Here is a 22,848-nt window from a genome sequence, read left to right as displayed (position 1 = left end):
TAGGGGACAGTGCCCAGTTAGCATCCTGGTATGTAAGTAAGTATGCATAGGTTTGTCCTGCTCAGTAGGGTCAGGTAGGGCTTCATTCGCGTTTCAAGGCGTATCACTTCCCAATAGGTTAACGTATTAGGTACGTAGGAAAACTGACATGATTCGTCAGTTTTCCTCTCAAAAAATTTGCGATATGTACCTAAGCCACGTTGATATGCGACGCAAGAACAGCCATCCATCTTACCTTGACCTCCTGGTCCATATTGCACAGGCAAGCAATAATACGGCTCATAGTCACTCTCCGAAGACCTCTGTAGCATTGACGGATATAACTTCTCCGATTTTGTAGATCTGGAATAAATAACATTTTAATTGATTGTTGTTAACAGATTGTTGTAAAATGCTATTTAAATGGTTAATTCTAAACAATGAAAGCTTTAATATCTACTAGCTCACGTGTTTTGTCTTAACACTTAAATGCAGTCAGCTAAAGTAATCAAAATGTTATGTTTACGATGTTTTTGAAACTTTATTCTAATATTGCGACGTATTTAAACTAAAGTATAAGATAATAGAAACACAGAAATAATTTATGAAGCCATAATTGGAGATGTGTAGTTTGTAACGTAGTTAACGAATAATTTTATATTAATAATAATATTAATTTAATGCAAATAATTTAACAAATATAAAAACAACATCATCTCTAGAAACATTTAGACACAGGGGAGTGGACTCAGCTTATGCTCTTTGAAATAGTATTTCCGTGCAACACTGGTTTTCAACTGTCCCCAAAAGCTGTTATATTTTTTAATGATAAATAAATGATAAACAATATACTCATTCAGATTTCCTACAGCTTGTAGATAGATATATGATGTTCTAATAAGTACATTGTTTATTTTATACAGTTTTTAATAATTTTAATTGTAATTCGCAGACGATTCGCGAGCCGAAGCTTGTCTCAAAGAAGCAGCTCAAATATGCTCGTTTAGGTAATTACAACTTTATTAGCTAAACTAAAGTCCGGCTGCCAAGCAGGAAGAATTTCGTACATTAACCTTTATTGTCTGTCTCTGTCACTTCTGCGTAGATATAATATGTCTTGCTCTGTTTAAAAGATTTACAATCCGTGAGGACGGCAGCCATTGCATCTGTGCGACGGAGACGCATTATATTTACGCGGGAGTGACAGAGACAGCTAATAAAGTTTAACGTACGAAATTATTCCTGCTTAGCGCCCGGACTTATTTAATAAAGTTTGAATTGGGTTTCATTACATATACTTGAGATATCTAAATAAATAAATACAATAAAGTTCTGAAGCCGTGCTTTCTTTCCAACATGCAAATATATATCTGGAGAAGATAATGCGTGCCACTTTGAAGCCAAACATATCCTTCATACATTTGTGGCATACCTTGGAAATGTCCTATCTCTGAGGTAGCTAAAATTTAAATAGGTGTTAGATACATACAAAATTATATACGTACAATAAAAATAAATATATCATTATATTTAATAGCTATGGGGTTAATCTAATGAATGGAAATGATACCATGAGCCAAAGCATAGATGTATAATAATTATACTGTAGATTGAACTTATAAAAGGGTCAAATCTAAGTGAATAAAAAACAGAGTCAATAGATCTATCAAAAGCATTTTCTATATAGTGATGATAACGTTTATCTTAATAGATTTTTACATTCTTTATATGCAAGGAAACATGTAACATATTGGTAGAGCCCCTTCCTAACATTTTAAATTTTATAACTAGGTCCTTCGAGCCGATGTTGACCACCTGATGTTAAAAAGTTACAATGTGATGTTATTATAATCAAGCATTAATGGGCTTCTAGAAGATTGTAGAACCTACCTAATGCTGTTGCTTCTGTTAAGTCTCGAGCTCTGAGCGTCACGGTGCATGATCAGCTTATTATGTGTGAGTGAACTGCGGTGGTGTGAGTTAGGGGACGAGGTGTGGTTGTGCGTCTGAGCCGAGTGCAGCGATGTTAAGGACTCCATTGACTCTCCTTCCGATAGGCGACCGCTAGCCGAATATGTATTGCTGAAATGGTGGAAGAGAAATAAGGGTTCATGCGGGCAAGTTGTTTTCAATCCCACTTCTGACCATGGAAGGGACTGCGGAAGCTATGACTGAACTCTATTAGAATTTTCAACTCACAAAGGCACATTCAGCGTTATGAAATGACTTGCGACTGAAGATGGCAACATTTAATTAAATTTTGGGTATGTACAAGAATATTAATGGCACAATGCATTCACGGACTTACAATGCTAGAGCTTACCTGTGACGTAACCAGGGCGCGTACGGTATTCCGTAATCCGACTTGACTTCTGAATACGTTTGTGTATCTGAGAGACTTCCATCGCTTATTTTCATACCGCCTCTTGGTGTTATTCTGTAATAATAATAATAGATATCTATAAAACGTCGATACTACTCACCGGATAAATTCAACTGAACTTAAATTTCACACGGTTCGAACCATGTCTACAGAATGTAAATAAAGCATGATAAGAAAATAATATCTTAACTCCTATCTTTGAACTGCCTTAGTTTGCTTCACCACAATATATTATTTTGTGTCATAGTGTACGCAAGTATCTGAATGCGTTATTAGAGGTGCTTTTTGTAAACTACAGAATAAAAATACAATTGAATACAAGACAAATAGTACCTATCGATTAATCTATTACATCGTAGGTAAGTTTGATTGGTACTAGTTTTTATCCAAAGGCCAAACGTGCTAGCCACATTTCCAGAATAGTAATAATGATACTATACCTAGGCTTATATTTATTACACCCTTTTTATCACCTACCTGTATGTAGAGGTGGGCTAAACTGTTATAATTTTTCACTGAATTATACTGTTGTGTTATATTTTTCTAACTGTTGTTGTAAACTGTTATAATATAATATATTGGATGTTATAAATTTCAATCGAAATTATTAACGCTGATAGTTGTTGCTGTTGACGTTTGCAGTTATTTATTGTTATAACATATTTAAAGAGGAATAATTAGGTTAATATTATATTAATATGTATGTTTTTTGTAACCGACTCATTTGGGTGCGATTTTGACCCACTTAAAACGGCCAGATTTCGTTCTAGCTTCGTAGATATATCGAGCACCGACGACAATACTTTATTTTATAAAAATTATTCCATTTTTCAATTTGCAAAATTAGATTTTTGTCAATTTATTAATTTTCATCTATCGTCTATAAGGCATTGATGTTAATTTTAAATCCCAAAATAAATATTAAATTTTTCAGTTTAGTTTTTTATGAAATTCGTGTTTTTTTTTAACTACTATTTATTATATATACCTATATTCGTACTATTCACAATGTTATCTAGTTTTAGACTTTTAACCAAGGTATAAAGAAAACAGATTTATAATTCTTCAATGAAACACTAATTTTTATATTCACCTGTGGTGATGGAATAGCGCAGCAAATTCGTGTGTTCCAGGCTTTGGTAGTGATTGAGATCCAAGAAGTCGTTCACGAACTGATGCTGATAATTGAGCTGCGGTATTTCCCTGAAGGGAGTACGATTTCGGGCCAATGCCATTTTCTGAAATACCATCAAGTAAGAAATATTAGGAGTGGCATTAGATAAGGAATAAATAGTAGCATATAATTATTATTGTAGAATAATAAAAGTAAAGTCAAATAAACATTATTCAATTAGGCTTTTTTTATTAAAATAAGGGTCGAGACGAGCAGGACGATCAGCTGATGGTAATTCATACGCCCTGCCCATTACAATGCAGTGCCTCTTTCTCATTCTTAAAAAAACACAAAAATTCTGAGCGGCACTACAAACGCACCCATCACCTTGAGACATAAGATGTTAAGTCTCATTTGCCCAGTAATTTCACTAGCTACGGTGCCCTTCAGACCGAAACACAATAATGCTTACATATACTGCTTCACGGCAGAAATAGGCGCCGTTGTGGTACTCATAATCTAGCCGGCATCCTATGCACAGGAGCCTCCCACTGGTAGACGTAAACTAAGCACTTTTGAATGTTCACTGTAAATATTTATTATAAACTGTCTTGAAACACTAGAGAAATTTCAAGAGCGTTGCCATCATTGTAAAAAAAAAACAATCGAACCCGGAGCCATAACTATTGTGTCACCTCCGGTTATTCAATACAACCAAAGATACTGATTTGTCTCCTTTTTTTTATAGAATAGGAGGACAAACGAGCGTACGGGTCACCTGGTGTTAAGTGATCACCGCCGCCCACATTTGCAACACCAGAGGAATCACAAGAGCGTTGCCGGCCTTTAAGGAAGGTGTACGCCCTTTTTTTGAAGGTACCCATGTCGTATCGTCCCGGACACACCGCATAAGGAAGCTCAATCCACAGCTTCGTAGTACGAGGAAGAAAGCTCCTTGAAATCCGCATTGTGGAGGACTGCCACACATCCAGATCGTGGGGATGATATCCTAACTTGTGGCGTGTCGTGTGAAGGTGGAATCCTTTATATTTATACACTAGCTGATGCCGGTGACTTCACCCGTGTAGATAAAGGGTTTTTAAAAATAATAAGCAAGATTGGAATTGAAGATTATCTCATGTCCTATTCCAGTTGCGGTTTCCGTTTCGCTCCCGTTCCCAACATATTATATGAATCTTATTTCGAGGATTATTGCTATGGCAAACTAAACCTACTATTGGTATAGTTATAGCTCGTCGACGTGAATTTCAGTTTTTCAAGAATCCTGAGGGACCCATGTATTTTTACGGGATAAAATGTACCCTGTGTGTCCCTTCCCAAGCTCTAATGTATCGCTGTATCAAATTTCATCAAAATCGGTTTCAGTAGCTCCGGCGTAAATGCTTAACAAACAAACTTACATTCACATTTATAATATTATTAGTAGGGATATACTCTTTTATACTTAATACCTATAGATAACTATATAAACATGTCTTACTGTGTATTTGTAAGTCCTGTGTGCAGGTTTGTGTCCCGCCGGAGACTTTAACTTTGGTCCGCGGCACAGCTGACACCTGAGCAGTTCGGCCACCTACGAGCATAGTAAAATAAGAGTCAGGAAGAAGTAATTATTATGTTAATAAAAATTATCGTAATTATTTATGTTTACAACGGGTTTTAATTCTATAAAAAGCATTTGTATTTAAATAACTTGAGTAAATCAGAAAAAAAAAGCAATAGTTCTATGAGTACTATTAATTATAATTTCTCCTTTGGTGGTTCGTTTGTTAGTATTTTGTTCTGTTCTCTGCTATCAGTCACCAACAATATGGAAAATGTCAAATGTTTATATCCTCTTTATATCAGCAATAAACTAAGTTCATTGAAAATTAATGATTTTTTTCTTAAACTAGTTTTAAATGCGCGAAGACGCTCATTTATTTAAAAGATTTATTTTTGAGGGTGACCGAATAACGATATTCGGTCACCCTCAAAAATAAATCTTCTATACTATAGGAAGCCTTCTTTGTCAAAGAAGCTTTAATATATTTCTTATGTTTTCATATTTAAATACAACATTTGTAAAGGATTAAAACGCGTGTAATTGAAACTGTGTTTTTACATTAGATTTTGCGTAAAAGTTTTAATCCTTTAATAAGTGTTTTGAAGTTATAATTCTTTAGGCGCGTTATGAAAAAATGTGAGTGAAATCTTAAGATGCGCGCGCGTCACTGTAACACAATAATTAACAGGGTGAAGTTGGTTCCTAAAATTTTCTGACGTTTTCGACATTCGTTTTTTTTTTTGTTTGGATTCTTCGTCCATTATTAGGGTAGGCAAAGGTCATCAGGCCCGTACAGCCGAATTCATTATTTAATAATTAATTGTCAAAGCTATCGTTGAAAGATTTTTAAGATATTGTTCTTTCTACAAACGTAGAACGAGGAATAAATAATTTTTAGGATTTTTGCTTTGTTAGGCCAAAGAAGTTCATATACACACACTATTTTTAAGTGGGTAACACTCGCTTTCATTAAAGAAAATACTAGGTACATATTTTTATATTTTACCATGTCCATGTTGTGGTGGCCCGTTGGCAGGTAGTAATGGCGGCTGGTTTCCATTTTGTCTCTTGACATATCCAAAATTTTGAGGCGTCTTCGCTTTGCCCGAAGAGTTACTGCCGTTTCCACTTGACACACTCGACGGACGAGAACTGCCACTCGGTGACTGGAGCTAAGATAATTTATAATATTATGACTGTTCACGGTCAGTACATATATGTAAATTTTATATACGTTCACAAAAATCGTCACCTTTTTGCTCTTAATAGTGATAATTATTATTATAACACTAGAAATATGTGATTGCTTGTAACAAATTCTAGTAGTCTTCATAAGATACATAACAGCTTTAAGGGTAGATGTATACACTTTTATAATAAATTCCCAGCCACTGTTCATGCATTATCTATAAATAAATTTTAATGTTTTATTAAAAAATGGCTGTGTCGTAAATCTTACTACTCCTCAGTTGAATATCTAAGTGATCCGACAGCCTGAGACTTGATTATGATTATTTTATAGTAATAGCAGTGACAATACAATATTGTATATTTGATTAAAAAGAGCGCAAAAAAAATACTGAGAGAGTTTCTTGCGCCGCTTCTCCACACTCAGATCGCCATTTGTTTCCGAAGCGGTAGTAGTGTCTAGTGTATTAGAAATTACATTAATAGAATTCTAAAGGAATCAAGTTTGAGAAAATAAATGCCTCTTTACGCCTTTATTAGCGATGAGTTATTTGTGGTTTTGATCGCAATAATAGATATTATAGAAAGCATAGCCAGCACAATAATATAGGTACTTATATAACCTCCACGATTTGTTACAACGTGACGTCAGTACGCAAACGGTACTTTTTATTGGTGATTTTTGGACCTGACGTCACTAAAATGGCTGCCTGTCTCATGACTTCACGCGGGGATTATATATTGCTTATCTATAAGGACGAAGACTAAACCCCAGGCCATAACATTGTTTCTAATGCTGATTTTTAAGTGAAAAATTGCTCGTTCATGTAATGTTGGTTCGAGTCGAATAAGGAGGATTCGCTTTGATAGGGAAAAGATACACGTTTTGTTTTTTTTTTATGGAAAAGGAGGACAAAGGAACGCAGGGGTCATCTGGTATTAATTGATCACCGCCGCTCACATTCTCTTGCAACACCAGAGGAGCGTTGCCGGCCTTTAAGGAAGGTTTACGCGTCTTTTTTGAAGGCACCCATGTCGTATCGGAAGTACCGCACAAGGAAGCTCATTCCACAGCTGCTTTGTTTTACGTGGAAGAAAATTCCTTGAAAATCGCACTGTGGCGGACCGCTACACATACTAAATATGGTGGTGAATATATAATAATATGTTAGGATATATAGTGTTTGCTCTGTAAAAGAGAGCTGTTCGTGCTATATATCAGCTTGGTTATAGACAGTCTCTCAAAGAAAAATTTAAAGAAATAAATATTATGACTGTTCATTGTCAGTACATTTATGAAAATTTAATATACGTTCACAAAAATTGTCACCTTTTTGCTCTTAATAGTTATTTTCATGATTATAACACTAGAAATAAGGGATTGCTTGTAACTAATTCTAGTAGGCTTCATAAGATACATAATAGCTTTAAGGGTAAATGTATACACTTCTATAATAAATTCCCAGCCACTGTTCAGGCATTACCTATAAATAAATTTAACTGTTTTATAAAAAAAATGGCTCTGTCGTAAATCCTATTACTCCACTGCTGAATATCTAAATGATCGGACAGCCTAGGACAAGAATGTGATTATTTTATAGCGATAGAAATGACTACAATATTGTCTATTTTTATTGAAAAGAGCGCAAAAAAAGAATGCTGGGAGAGTTTCTTGCGTCCTTCTCTTCTTCTCTATCAGAGCGCCATTTGTTTCCGAAGCGGTAGTAGTATCTAGTAGTTATTAGAAATGACATCAAAAAGAATTCTAAAGGAATTTTGAGAAAATAAATGCCTTTTATGCCTTTTTATAGACAGCTTCACAAGTTTTGGGGTACGATGTAGTTCTGAAACACGACGGAGTGAGGTTCGTTTGCATTTCGATAGATTTGTGTACCAACCTGAGGACATCCACTTCTTGAAGCATGATGGTTTGGAGCGGCGGGTGGGGCGTACTGAAAATATCAAAAATGTTGTAATATTATAAAAAATCTTTAGGTTACCAGTTTACCAGTAGGAGGCTCCTATGCACAGGTTGCCGGCTAAATTATGGGTACCACAACGGCGCCTATTTCTACCGTGAATCAGTAATGTGTAAACTTTTCTGTTTTTCTGTCTGAAGGGCGCCCTAGCTAGTGAAATTACTGGGCAAATGAGACTTTACATCTTATGTCTCAAGGTGACGAGCGCAATTGTAGTGCCGCTCAGAATTTTTTGGCTTTTCAAGAATCCTGAGCGGCACTGCATTGTAATGGGCAGGGCGTATTAATTACCATCAGCTGAACGTACTGCTCGTCTCGCCCCGTATATTCATAAAAAAAAGTATACAAATAAAATGGATTAACTCGAAGGATTGGCTCACTTGTTAAAAGCGCTCGGAAGGAACCCGAGAGACACGGGTTCGAATCCCGCATCGTACAGAAATTTTGGTTACAAATTTTATTTGTATAATTAATCCCAGATGTGTGAGTTATCACTTTAAATTAACAAATTGCTTGAAATCTTTATAATTAACATTAATTTACTTATGTATTTGGGTTTTAAAAGGAATTTCTTTATATGTTTTTTTTTTATTATTTCAAAATTGAATTCGATCAGTTTTTTAGAAAAGAAATGTATAAAACCTGAGAAGGAATGATAGCTAGATTACATACATTCCGAATGAGATCTCTGCGAATACGTAGAAATGCTTCACAATTGCTGTGTTTACATAAACTTATGAGCTATGATATGAACTGTCCTTCGCTTTTATCTCAAATCGGTTTGCATGTGCCTGCCTTCAACTGTCGGCTTAGTACTTTTTCCCCCATGCACATTAAATTCCACCACAGTAATTATGGCTTAAACTCTCCCCCACAGCTAATGTTACAAATATATAATAGTATTATTAATATAGACGAAAACATTGATATCTTTTTTTTAATTTTCATAATTTTAAAAAAGAAATTTATATTACTCTGCAAAATTTGTAGATTTTAGATTTTAAAATATCACTAATATGTTTTTAGTATAGTAATGTTATGCCAACCTATAATAATTTAAGTACCTACATTTAAACTATTTTACTATATTATATATATAATATTATAAAGCTGCAGTGTTTGTTTGTTTGTTTGAACGCGCTAATCTCTGGTACTACTGGTCCGATTTGAATGATCAGATCTTTCAGTGTTGGGTAGTCCATTTATCGAGGAAGGCTATAGGCTATGTTTTTTTTTTCAAAATTAGGGATCCGTAATAAAATTGCTATTTTGTAACACAAGGTGTTAAATCGAAAACCTATTTTTGCGTGCGCTGCAAAAACTATTGACAATAGAACAAAATGATGTACAGGCTATAATATAGGCAATATTTTATTACTTATAAAACTATCGCGTGAATTATACTTTATATGGCAAAACAACGTTTGCCGGGTCAGCTAGTTTTAATATATTTGTTTAATTCTCAGTGTATAAAGGTAATAAATTGTATTTAGTTGGTAAGCCTTTAAGAATAAATAAATAAATAAATAAGAGCGGGAGCAAGATTAAGCCTTTTTTTTTATTAAGTGAGTTTCGTAACTTAGTAAGTAAGTAAACAACTTAAAGTCAGTGACAGAGCTGACAATGTAGTTTTGTAACACCGAGAACGCTACCGACATTTAAAGTGGATATACACGATTTGTTAAGGTACTAATAATATACTAATTAAATTTGAAAACAAAATTCATAAACGATGCGGGACTCGAACCTGCTACCTCTCGCGTTCCGTGCGAGTGCTCATCCACTGAGTCAAACTGAGTGATGTATCGTTGATAAATCTTATATTTCTTATTCAACGTGTTCTACAAAGCATGTTCTCAACATTCGACTGTAACGTAGGTCTAGATGAAGGCGAGAGGTCGCGGGTTCGAGTCCCGCGTCGTTCATAAATTTACCGCTCCCAGAAGTGAGGTTTATCACTTTAAAATACAACAAATTGCTTAGTAGTCGTAATATCATAATATAAGGATGAACCGCTCGTCTCTCACAAATCTCCTGCCCGTGTATGCATGCCTGGTTAAGCATATGCAATGGTAAATTAAACTTATGAATAATACTTCAATTAGTTCAAAAAGGATATCCTGTTTTTTCCCATGAACAAACCCCATTTTCAATGTAACTCTATGAGAAATATTTGAACCGTAATAAATTTTGATTCCTGTGAACTCAATGATATTAAGTTTTTCTCATCAAAACCTTTTCAACAATATATTACTACATATACATATTGCTGAGGAATAAAATATCCAACGCAGTCTTTGTGCTTTTTATATGTAAATATAACTAAAGTCACTAGATTGGAATGATTATATCCAAAAATATATATCTTTGTGCCGTTTCGTGTCGAGACACTTGGCCCGTGGGGCCCAGAGGCGCGGAGAATGTACAAAGTACTATCTTCGCGCCTCAATAGGGCAACTGGACACTCAAGCGCTGGCAGCTATTTCGGTCAACGATCAGCCTAGCTATCCAACGCGGAAATCCTGCCAGAATTCTTGGTACACTTCCCCGTAATGATTATTTTATTTTAATGCTATCATAGCATTGTAAATATAATTATAAGATTTTATATCCAGAATGAATAAAGAAATCTTATTGTAATTATTTCGACGTTGAATTAAACATAAATTAAGTACAAAAGTCATGCTAACAAGTTGAATAGTTTATGTGAATGTATGGCGCTTTGCCAAGACATCTTGTCATTGGCGAACTAACTGTGAACACAACCTTTTTGGCACACTGATGTACCGTTCCTACTTGAAACACAACGAAGTAAGGTCAGGTCACCTGAGGCAATGGAATAATGCCAACTTGTTTTTATTCCAAAACAGCCGCATTGCTTAATTGGAATAGTTTTGAAATCATAACCCAATTTCTGAAACTATACTTGAAGTTTAAATTGAAAAGGAAGACTAATTTCCCGCTTGTTTTCATTCTAATTTGAAATGTTATTGTGCGTGCGTCCTCTAAACAATCAAATCAAATCAAAATTAAGGAAGCCAGAACACAGCTCCTCACTTTGAGACATAAGTTGTGAAGTTTCATTAGCCCACTAATCAAAACAAAAATGCTTGCATATTATTGCTTAGTGGCAGAAAAAGGCGCCACTGTGGTCCACCTAGCTGGTATCCTGTACATGGATGTCACCCACTGTTAAAAAAGCGAATATGATTACGAGAGAAGTATGAAGTGATTTTTATTTTTTAACTGATATCCATCCACTTCCCTGATTAGATACCAAAACCTTAGAGTTGAACAAGACATACCAAGATTTACGATTGATGCGTGACTTGAGCGCTCGGAAGTAACCCGAGAGGCGGGGGTCGAGTCATGCATCGTGCATAAATTTTGGTATAAATTAAATTTGTATGGATAGATTTAATAAGTCACAAAGGTATTTCAAATTCAGTGGTCAATGGAAATCTCCATCCCCACTGAGAAAAAGACGTAGCTGTTTATATTCCTAATCTGGACGACCGAGCCTTGCTCGGATTTTTAAGAACGTACAAAATTTGAACAAAAAAAAACTAATAAGACACCTGGATTAGAACCAGGGTTTTCTGCTTTCTGGATCACCCTATGTGCCATCTGTACTATTACAGCCTTGTATACAGTAACGAAATTTACCTTAGCATTCTAATGTTATTGTAGCTGTTTCTCATTAAAACACGGATAAAACTACATTTTTTAAAATTGAAACCTAGCTAGATCAATTTCTTGCCCCCGAAACTACCTGTATACTAAATTTTATGAATATCGTTGGAACCGTTTCCGAGATTCAGATTATTAAAGATTTGCTCGTTTAAAGCTATAAGATATCTACATTTTAATAGGGCTTCCTCTCCTGGACTTAGTATGTCAAGATTACGTCTTAAATATGTAGTGCAATGTTATTAAGACTCAGCGAGTGCTCACTATAATAGAATTAACTACAAAATAAACGCAGTACAAGTATACAGGCGTGGATGCAGTAGATAATATACGACGCTATTCAAAACAAAGAACACAGTTTTACGGAAATGTTGCATTATTATACGAAATGCTCGCGAGAAATTTCTGGAATTACAATTTAGCTCGACTAGTGGAGTTTTATAATCTTGATACTGTTGTTATCTTTTATTAAGGTTTTATACAACTTTTTGCTTAGTAAGTTTCGATTTTCGTAATAAACAAAGACTCGGATGCTTTATAGGATTAGCTTGGTAATAAATTGTAATATTTATTAGCTCTTCTTGGATTAGAATAAGGTATAAAATAGCTTATTTGATAAATGTTTAATTAGCTCAATAAAATAATCACTATCACATCAATGTGTCAAGCATTGACGCAAAAAAAGCACTTGGAATGTTATTTGGTCACACTCAGCAAACATAAAATTTAAGACAACAATGAAGAAATCAACATCTAAAGACTAAAGAATAACAAAGCCCTAGTTCTTGATTGATACTTCCGGTGCTTGTAAATCTTAGACTTCATTTTTAACGTTAATTAACATATTTTTCATTAATACATTCTTCCAAGAAATACCCAACACCCATTTTTTGTTGAATACCAATCCATTATTATTGCAATTGAAGTGGAGATCAGATATTAATGATAATTTCGCTTTTAAAAAAATGCAAATGCCCTCTATTAAAGAAAAATAAGAAAAAAAATGTAAATTAGTAAATAAAAGACATTAGTAATTGAGTACATCAGATGCATCAATTACACATCACATAATAAACAAAGGCAATTTGCAAAAAATTTTGAAACAATTATAAATTATTAATAAAACGATTAATTTAACTTCAATTTTAAAAAACGTAAGGCAGAGTGATCACTAACAGAATCATGCTGTCACCACAAGTAGCGCCCGTTCACGAGCAAGACGCATGGAACAGCCATCGCCTCCATACAGATATTTTAGAGACGGCAACGACCTGTCCGCCGCCAAAAGAAATATAGTTTCATTAGTAACCTGCGGATGAGGCGCCAGTCCAAGTTGTTGAGCCGCCGTCAGTTTCTCTCGCTTATGGTGCTGAGGAGAGTGGTGACCAGCTCTGCGCTCGCTCTTCCGCCCGTTAGATGGACTCGGAGGGGTGGCTGCTGACTGATTCTGTAATACATCAAACTCAGTATTAATATAATATATCCATAATAACCTAGATTCCACCTTTCCACGACACGCCACAAGTTAGGTTATCATCCTCACCATCTGGATGTGTGGCGGTCCTCCACAGTGCGGTATTCAAGGAGCTTTCTTCCACGTACTACAAAGCTGTGGAATGAACTTCCTTGTGCGGTGTTTCCGGGACGATACGACATGGGTACCTTCAAAAAAGCGCGTACACCTTCCTTAAAGGCCCGCAACGCTCCAGTGATTCCTCTGGTGTTGCAAGAGATTGTGGGCAGCGGTGATCACTTAACAACAGGTGACCCGTATGCTCGTTTGTCCTCCTATTCCATAAAAAAAGAAGATACTATTTGCGTAAGAGATTAAGGGACCAAACGAGCGTAGAGTTCGCCCTAATGTTAAGTGATAACCACCATCATATTCTCTTGCCACTGCTGCTCAAAGCCAACCCCAAAGATCTCTATGACGATCGGTCCTGCTTATTTCGGCGATTTTGATTATGATCTAATATTTCGGTCTATCTTGTGGGCCTGCCAACACTACGACTTCCAGTACGTGGTCGCTATTTGAGGACTGCACTACCCCAACGGCCATCTGTCCTTCGAGCTATGTACCCTGCCCACTGCCACTTCAATCATGCGGGCTATGTCAGTGAATTTGGTTCTGATAGAAATCTCCTGATTTCTGATTCCATCTCGAAAGGAAACTCAGAGCATACGAGTATCCATCTCCATTGCCCCTGAGTGACCATGAGCTTTTCATAAGGTCCATAGTTAGCGACCACGTCTCCGCTTCGTACGTCATCCATTGGTTAAAGACCTTCGTCTTGAGACTCTGGTATTTGGGACGAGAAGATTTTACGGATCTGCCCATCCAAGTTGGAGTCGACGAGTGACCTCTTCCGCAAAATTGGACCTACCTTACTGGATTATCTGTCCAAGATATAGTTCAAGAGTACAGTTCCCAACATTTACGACATAGGATATGTAGTTCATTAGACGACGAGATCTTCGTCTTGTCCATGTTAATTTTGAGACCTACTCTTGATCTGGCAGCACATGACTCTTATGCTATAATATTTTCTGTATCTTACGAGTACCATTATCTACCTTGTTTTCTGTACTTTAAGTTAGTGTACATTTAAGTTAGGTTATTAATATTACATTTTCGTTTCCAACAATTTATTTTTACAGAAGAGTCGAGGAATTAAATGAGCATTTAAAAGATTTTGCAATTGAATATCAGAACAAAGAATTTCGTAAGTAGCAGAAAGTTTTATATACAATTTCAGTCCTTCTGTTTTGGCTCAAAACTTTATTCGAACCAAATGTTTCAATGGCTTCTGTTTCGCATGATTTCTCGAAATGAATAAGAGAACTCTCGATTCTTTGGGTTAAACTTATTAAATTTCTTTAAAAAATTAACAAACTGTATGCTCATAGCTCCAAAGAAGCTCAACAGGTCTGAAAAGTGCAGCGTGATCATCATGTCTTATCAAGGCTTTATTTTTGTGAAATCTTCAGCCAAATTGTGTCAAGACACTGTCTTAGATCGTGCTGTGAAATCTCTAATCAATCAGCTTTTAAAAAATATACCTTAGACATTCCGTAGGATTTGCACCTGGTCACAAGTCATGGATTACCCAAGCTTGACTGGAAGTCAACGTTTCGAGCGTGCCTAAAGTCTAGCCAAGATCTGAATTATTTAGACTATAAATTATAATCAAAAAGTTTGGGCGGTTCTAAATGACACACAGACATCAAGTCGCTTAGGAAAACTCTAAAACAATTAGTGACTATATTTCCCATGTAAAAGTGCGTAAATAAATGCATAGATTCATGGCCAGAGAGATTAAAGGTCTGCCGAAAGTTGACATTTCAAGTAGAATTATTTTTGATTCTTGCTGAGATGTCAATAAATGAAACACATGAGTTTGACTGAGATTACATTAAGTGTTTAAAAATAAATGAATTTTTATTTGTAATTTGTTACAATTGTTCTTATGGCCAGTCTAAGTATATTGTCATTATAAATACTGAATGCCCTCATTGAGAAAATCTTCCATCAGCATTTACACTTTTATATAAGCCCTCTTTATCTTGCTACTCTTTACCTCAAGACGAGTTCCACTTTTTCCAACATCTTGCTATATAATTTGGTGTCATTAATCAACTCTATCTACATTGATGGATTTCGGGATATGCAGGGATTGAAGGCAATTAACTCTTTGACGAATCTGCAAGAAGTGATGCCAAAAGCACTTAATTTGGCCCTCAGACCATCTGTTGTGTCTCAAGGAGACTTGGCAAATCAACGCTTGACAGATCATGCTCGCAAGAATGTAGTGAACTCTGTAACACCACTTAGGGCTCAACCCATTCAAAAACCGTAATCCAAACGTTAACAAAAATGCAGTGGTTGAACCAGTAGGACTAAGCAGGGTAAACTTACGCATCCTAATCAGGACCTTAAGGGACCAATGCAGATTAAATAAACACCTCTCAATCTTAAGCCTCAGAGATTGAACATTTATATTACATATCCTTTCTAAATGTGTTTCTTTAATACATATACGAATCATCTCTTTGGGAATACCAATTCTTCAACTATTAAAGATACTAGTGACTGAAAAAGATACAAAAAGATTCATGGAAAAAATCAATCTTAGCAGTGAGCTATTAATAGTTAACAGTGACTATCACAATTGTGATTGTTAGTGACCCTGCCTAATGAGCTAGAGGTCGCGAGTTCGAATCCCTGTAGGTCTATATGATGAATATGGTGTTTTAAATGTAAGTTTGATTCAGAGTGAAAGTATGTTTAAGTATATACAGTTTGGGGCAAGTTACCCACACAAGCACAATTAGTGTAAATGTGTGTCAATATTATTTATTATTATAACCTTATCATTACCATCATAAGAGAAAAGACAGAGAAATGGGCAAGACTAATAACTGAATGGCAACCACTAGATAGCAAAAGAAATATAGGTAGACAGCCTATGAGATGGGAAGACGACATCAAGAAAATAGCGGGGCAACTATGGACTCGTACAGCAAAAGATAGGACAGAATGGAAATCAAAGGTACCACCGTTTGCCGATACTAATTCGAGGCACTTTTTTTAATTTATTTTAGTACCTAGTATGTAAAATTTGTACAGCAATAAAGGCTTTTTTAAATTTTATTTATTATGTATTATCATAACCATCTACATCACTAACCTCAACGCTGAAGTAGAGGTTGGGAAAGTAGAGATATATAGCATAAAATTTCAGTTAACAGTCAGTTTGATTTGGAGTTGGAGGGAGACTCACCGAAGGTGGAGTTCCAACTCCAGGGGAGTCCGTGTACTTCTTCCAAGTGGTGTCCTGTCGCGGCGTCGGCGGCTGTCTCTCCGTCTGCTGTCCACAATCAGTTTTGTTCCGAGTTCGTCCTACAACCCGGTATACAACACCACTACCGCCTTCCATAGTTCTATTACGAGCACCACGTCTGAAATATTCAATCCGCCTTATGAACTTATTGCTACGTATTTTTTGGAAACAAAAAGTAGACACGCGTATGGGATGATATGATATGATATGGGATCAGAGGGTCGAAGCACTGACGTTTTACAATTGCTGACCCGGCAAACATTGTTTTGCCATATATATTAGGTACCCCTCGTTCCCCATTGTATGAATTGTCATATGTAATGAAATGTCAATTACTGATTTTTTTTTTAATGACAATAAGGGATGGGGCGAGCAGGATATTCAGCTGATGGTAATTGATACGTCGTGCCCATTACAATGCAGAGCCAAGGTTCTTGAAAAACACAAAAATTCTGAGCGGCACTACAACTGCGCTCGTCACCTTGAGTGATAAGATGTTAAGTCTCATTTGCCTAGTAATTAGCTACGGCGCCCTTCAGACCGAAACACAGTAATGCTCACACATTACTACTTCACGGCAGAAATCCCGTGCAAAGGAGCCTCCCACTGGTAGATAATTGCTAACTTAACGTAACTTAAATATGTAGGTATTTATAAGTTAAAAAATATGGGTTTCGGATAAGTAATCAGCAATAAATTATATAATAAAACCGATACACGCTGCATCCTATTATTAATATTATTCCGATCGGTTCAGTAAGCTTCGCAGTATAACCGAAGGAAAAACCAGCTTTCCATTTATTAGTATATAGATATACACATAGTATCTTTGAATAACACCGCGTTTAACGCTTGAATTATACATTTGTACTTAAAATGGGCTTAAAAGAAACAGTACAAGTAAATGTTTCTTTTGTGTGCTTCCATTAAATTATATTAAATTTTTCGTAGCTAATATAATAAAGTATAAATATCAAGTGATATTATTAAAATTTCCAATAAATATTATATTTATTAATAATATAATAAGTGTATTTTATATGATAGTCATCAACACGACGTTTTATTAATAGAAAGTAGGGTGAACATTATGAAAATTTTAAATCCGGTACAGCGAGCGAAACATAACTGGAACTATAAAACTAGGTTATAAAAATATATAACTATAAACAAAAACAATATGAATCGTTTAAAGTTTAGAAAAACAATATGTTCATAAAAGTGAACGCAGTTGTTTGTGTGCGCACTGAGTCATCTACTGGGGTTCGCTTCCCCCGTTGTTCTTTTATAAATTGCCCGTACGTCTAGAAACAACGAGTATATTAATATCTAGCTATATAACGTTTGTGTCAGTTGATTTTTATATTCAATACTAGCTGTTGCCGCGAATTCGTCTGCATTTACCAGTGTAAATAGTGTTTGTGTTCCATTGCTTCCACCTATCGTTAAGACAGCGTTCGTAAGAAGCGTTTTCATTTGACCGTTTTGTTTGTGACTTAGGTACCTTGTAAATTCGAAAAGCACGGAAAAATCCTTTCATTACCTTCCCAAATCGCAGTGCCCCAGAGCACTAGATTTTGCAGATACACCAAAACCGATTGTGCCGTAGAGCACCCTAGTCCCTCACCAAGTTCTAACCCCTATTTTGTCTGGAAAATGGTTTATTTTACATCGTCTTATAGCGTGGTTCGGTAGCCTTCTGATACATTCACTCAAATCATCCTAATTATATGCAATCTATTGCTACCCTTAAAATAATTCGCATTGACAGAACGCTGCGCGAGCGCCAAAATCGCGTCGATCTGAGGCATACCGCGCGATCAGATTTTTCCCGGAACGGAAAGGTTAATATATAGTCCTGGACACTCACAAATAATATGGCTTTCTATTGATAACAGAAATTTAAAAATCGTTTTAGTAGATCTAGAGATTTTATAATATTACTTTAATATCACATCGTACCTTTATCTTTTTTACGTACATAAGTAAATTAGAAATAAATACTTTTAACGGATTTATAATGCGTGTTATTATACTTGAATTCCATGATAAATTAATTTGTTTATTTATTTCCGAGATTCGTCCAATTTGTTCCAATACCAATGCAGTAATAGAATACTTTTAAAAAGAATAAATCACTCAATTTAAACAAAATGAAAAATACAGATAAATAACAATCGACTTATGTTCAGAACAATAATTGAATAATAATAATGAAGGTATTTTGATACTTGCCACAAAGTACCTGAAATTCAACAAGTTATTAGAAATCTTGCTTTTGATACAGACAGTAATAAGCGCTTTGTTTCACCGAAGAATGTTCCATATTAACGTATTTTATCAATACAGAACGCTTTTGAAAGCATGTTTTGCTGAGATAAAAGGGGAATACTTAAAGCTCCCGAGCCCTCCCACTGAACAAAAGCTATTGATATTACGCTGTTGTTTGGATGTGCAACATGTCGCTGTGACCTATTTTTCTGTACTACTTACTTGTAGTTTAAATTTTTTGTAATTTATCCGGATTGGGAACACTGTTTACACAACATTCATAACGCTATAGTCAAAGTCAAACAAACTTCTTCCGATGGCTTTAGACTACATCAGGTATTTAAAGTAAAACTTCTTTAGGCGTGACTTGGGGGTAACTCAGAATATTTTTCTGACGGAAGTAACGTCACTACTTCCGGCAGAAAAAAGTCAATTGAAACAATTTTTAACCAGTATAATCTAATGGTTTAAGAAATTGTTTCAAAATTCTCAGTAATATTTTCTGAAAATCTCCAAGTGTATTTGTTCATTTACGACTACTTTGTAATAAATAATAAATAAAAGATCTCAGTCTGACGTTTGCGACATTCATTAATTTTTCTTCGTCAATCGGACAGGCAAAAGGTCCGAGCCCATAGAGCCATATTCGTTAGTATTCAGTAACAACATTCTATTGATATGTGTGATATTAGTAATTTCATTATTTTTATTCAAGTATTTATTAATAACACGGCTTTAATTAATGTAAGTATATATTTAATGGTATGAATTAAATCTTCTTGTCTTTCAACTTTAAGAACATTTGTTATATACTGGATGTCGTAGAATATGGTGGAACAAACAAGGGCAAACGAAAATAACACATTTTGTCTATGAGCTTTCAGATAAGCAAAAAATATGTATCTGTTAATTATTCCTAAAGTTAATTATGTACACCGATTCCGCTGATATTTATGATCCGATTTACGTGATTATTTTTTAGTTTGTTGTGTTAGTAATTATTATTTTATGAACATTCATGTTTACGTGATTGGTGTTATTGTTTAAGTGGACGATGTAATTTTATTTTGTTATTATTATATACAAACAACAAAAAGCTAACAAACGTTCTTCACGATATTTCATTATCTCACAAGGACGTGAAATAGTTTCGAACAGCATTTTTCTGGTGTGGATACATTTTTCCGTTTCCGTTCATTGGGATCTATATTGTTTGGGCGCGCGGCACCTATTATTTTATGTATTTAATGTAAATAAGGGACGAGACGAGCAGGAAATTCAGCTGATGGTAATTGATACGCCCTAACCATTACAATGCAGTGCCGCTCAGGATTCTTGAAAAACCCAAAAAATTCTGAGCGGCTCTAAATTTGGGTTCGTCACCTTGAGACATAAGATGTTAAGTCTCATTTGAACAGTAATTTCACTAGCTACGGCTACGGCTATTCAAACCGAAACACAGTAATGCTTACACATTACTCCTTCACGGCAGAAATAGGCGCCGTTGAGGTAGGTACCCATAATCCAGCCGGCTTCCTGTGCAAAGGAGCCTCCAAGTGGTAAATAAGTAATACATAACAAATTAGTTCGTAAGGTGCATCCAATACAATACCTAATCGTGTTTAAAGTCAAAAAGCGTTTTAAGTATTAAACATTAACCCTGTTAACCCGGTAAAGTTAGCGGACCATTATGAATAAGGGGGTTAATAAAAAGTAATAGTAGGCTGTATAACTATATTATGTTAACGTATAATGGATGCATCGACCATTAGAGCATGAATTCATCGTTTGTATAAGGATGCTTCGTGAACATGATCATTGTGGCCAAAGCAATCTAAAACAGTATAATTCTTACTGTATACATATCGTTAAATACAAAATTACCAGGTTTAGCAACTGAAATAATTTATAATATAAAAATAAGGACTCCGTGTCACCTTACTTAACAGTGAGGCACCAAAACAAGCCGGTAAACGTGTAAATACATAGCCCCACGCATACACGTACACTAATACAAGCCGATAGTCCGCCATTATGAGATTTGCCATCGTCTGTGATAGATCTGTTTGCGTAGCAATAAAATATTTTTAAAAATGCCTTGGTGCGTTGTGTAAAAGTGTAAAAACAATAATATAAAAGTATTTGTGGATATTAAGGGAGAAAAAATTGTGTAACTGGTATACCCCGTAACCGCACACACAGTAGTATAAAGGTGCTTCACTTGCTAATATCACGGCGCGGAGTCCTTCTTTTTTTACTAGTCTGTGAGTGGCAACTGAAAAGTTTCTTATAGTAAAAATGTATAATCTGTGCGCTTTTTCCATCTATCTGAGCTTAAATAACGTAAAATAATCTGTGGTTACCAACTTTAATTTACAAATTTAATATGTACCGAAATTAATGGACTTTTCAAACTAATTTCTTATGTGTATTGAATTGAAAAATACTCTATTCAAGTAAAAAAGAATGGATATTGAGTTTCTTGTATGTTCTTCTCACGAGCTCTACTGATTCAAACATAATAAGGGTAGATTCGGTAATTTAGAAGAAATAAATCCGTACGTTTTGGTAAGTATTTGTTCAACTCTCGGGTTGTGGTCAAACTTGTAACTTGAAGTGAGGGATGTCACTTTAAAAAAAACTGAACAATTTGCGCCGCAATCGTCTATTGTCGTTCTTGTAATTTTTTGTTATGGCAAACTATAGTGGAGATAGATTCCTGTAGATAATAATAGAGGTTAATTAATAGCTTAAATATGACAGATCCTTTCAATATCCAATCCTAAATACCACGGACTTGTAAAAAAATAAGGAGTCCGTGTCACCTTACATAATAGTGTAGCACCAAAACAAGCCGATAAACGTGTAAATACATAGCCCCACGCACACACTTACACTACTACAGGCCGATAGGCGCCCATTATGAGAATTGTCATCGTCTGTAACAGATCAGTTTGCGTCTCAATAAAATATTTTAAAAATGCCGTCGTGCGTTGTGAAAAAGTGTAAAAACGATACTATATAAGTATTTGTGGCCATATATAATTATTTAAGGGAGAAAAAAAAGTGTAACTATTATCCCCCGTAACCGTACACACACTAGCATAACGGTGCTTCACTTGCTAATATCACGGCACGGAGTCCTTTTTTTACTCGTCCGTGCCTAAATACGTCATATTTAATCAAATATGTGTTTCGTTTATAGACTACGTTTTGTCTATTAACCACATATTACTTTTTTCTACCACATATTTCATAGAGAGAGCATAAGTATGTCATCATACACTGTTAATATATAGCAATGAGTTTTTCATTGAAGTAGGCTACAAAGCAGTGGGTAGAAGCGTAGAAACACACAAGAAAAGGGTTATGCAAACAGTAATTTAAATGAAAGACTCGGTAGGCTTTTATGCGTCGAAGTAGGACTTAGAAATGGGACCAGAGATATAGTATTAAGTACTGTAATTTATCTCAGATCTTGAACCAGGTTTCAAGTTACGTGACGCTTTTCATAAAGTATAATCATTCTATTTCCATTGCTAAAATATTATATTTAAAGAATTATATCGAAATTTTAATGCAACTGAAATCATATAAATCTTAATTAGAAGTCTGTATAGCGTAAAAAGTAGTAGTAGTAAAAGTATTTTTTTTATTAATCTATCTTATATATGAAGACTGAAAGAATGAAAGGTGCCGAAACATCCGCGTCGGGTTAAAAAAATAAATCATAAAAAATGGTTATTTTACGCAAATAACTTACGTTAAAATACATACAATTACACGCGTTTTAATCCTTTACAAAGTACTATATTTAAATGAGTTTCCTGCTACTT

At 35.2% G+C, this 22,848-nt stretch overlaps 1 protein-coding gene across 1 annotated transcript in view; it reads right to left on the bottom strand.

Annotated features, from left to right (window-relative positions):
- LOC126965649 (protein sickie-like) overlaps positions 1-22,848 on the bottom strand; it is a 100,182-nt gene that overhangs the window by 71,020 nt on the left and 6,314 nt on the right. The window contains exons 2-11 of the mRNA XM_050809327.1: positions 16,682-16,859; positions 13,210-13,347; positions 8,130-8,183; positions 6,050-6,215; positions 4,978-5,070; positions 3,456-3,600; positions 2,303-2,416; positions 1,870-2,061; positions 1,412-1,438; positions 236-342 (exon numbers count right to left, since the gene is read on the bottom strand). Of these exons, the coding sequence (XP_050665284.1) occupies positions 236-342; positions 1,412-1,438; positions 1,870-2,061; positions 2,303-2,416; positions 3,456-3,600; positions 4,978-5,070; positions 6,050-6,215; positions 8,130-8,183; positions 13,210-13,347; positions 16,682-16,837 (1,192 nt within the window). The 5' untranslated portion in view covers positions 16,838-16,859. The remainder of the gene's footprint in view (positions 1-235; positions 343-1,411; positions 1,439-1,869; positions 2,062-2,302; positions 2,417-3,455; positions 3,601-4,977; positions 5,071-6,049; positions 6,216-8,129; positions 8,184-13,209; positions 13,348-16,681; positions 16,860-22,848) is intronic.

The sequence above is a fragment of the Leptidea sinapis genome, chromosome 8 (assembly GCF_905404315.1).
Source record: "Leptidea sinapis chromosome 8, ilLepSina1.1, whole genome shotgun sequence".
NCBI classification, from domain to species: Eukaryota; Metazoa; Arthropoda; class Insecta; order Lepidoptera; family Pieridae; genus Leptidea; species Leptidea sinapis.
This window is presented reverse-complemented; position numbering and strand designations above follow the sequence as displayed.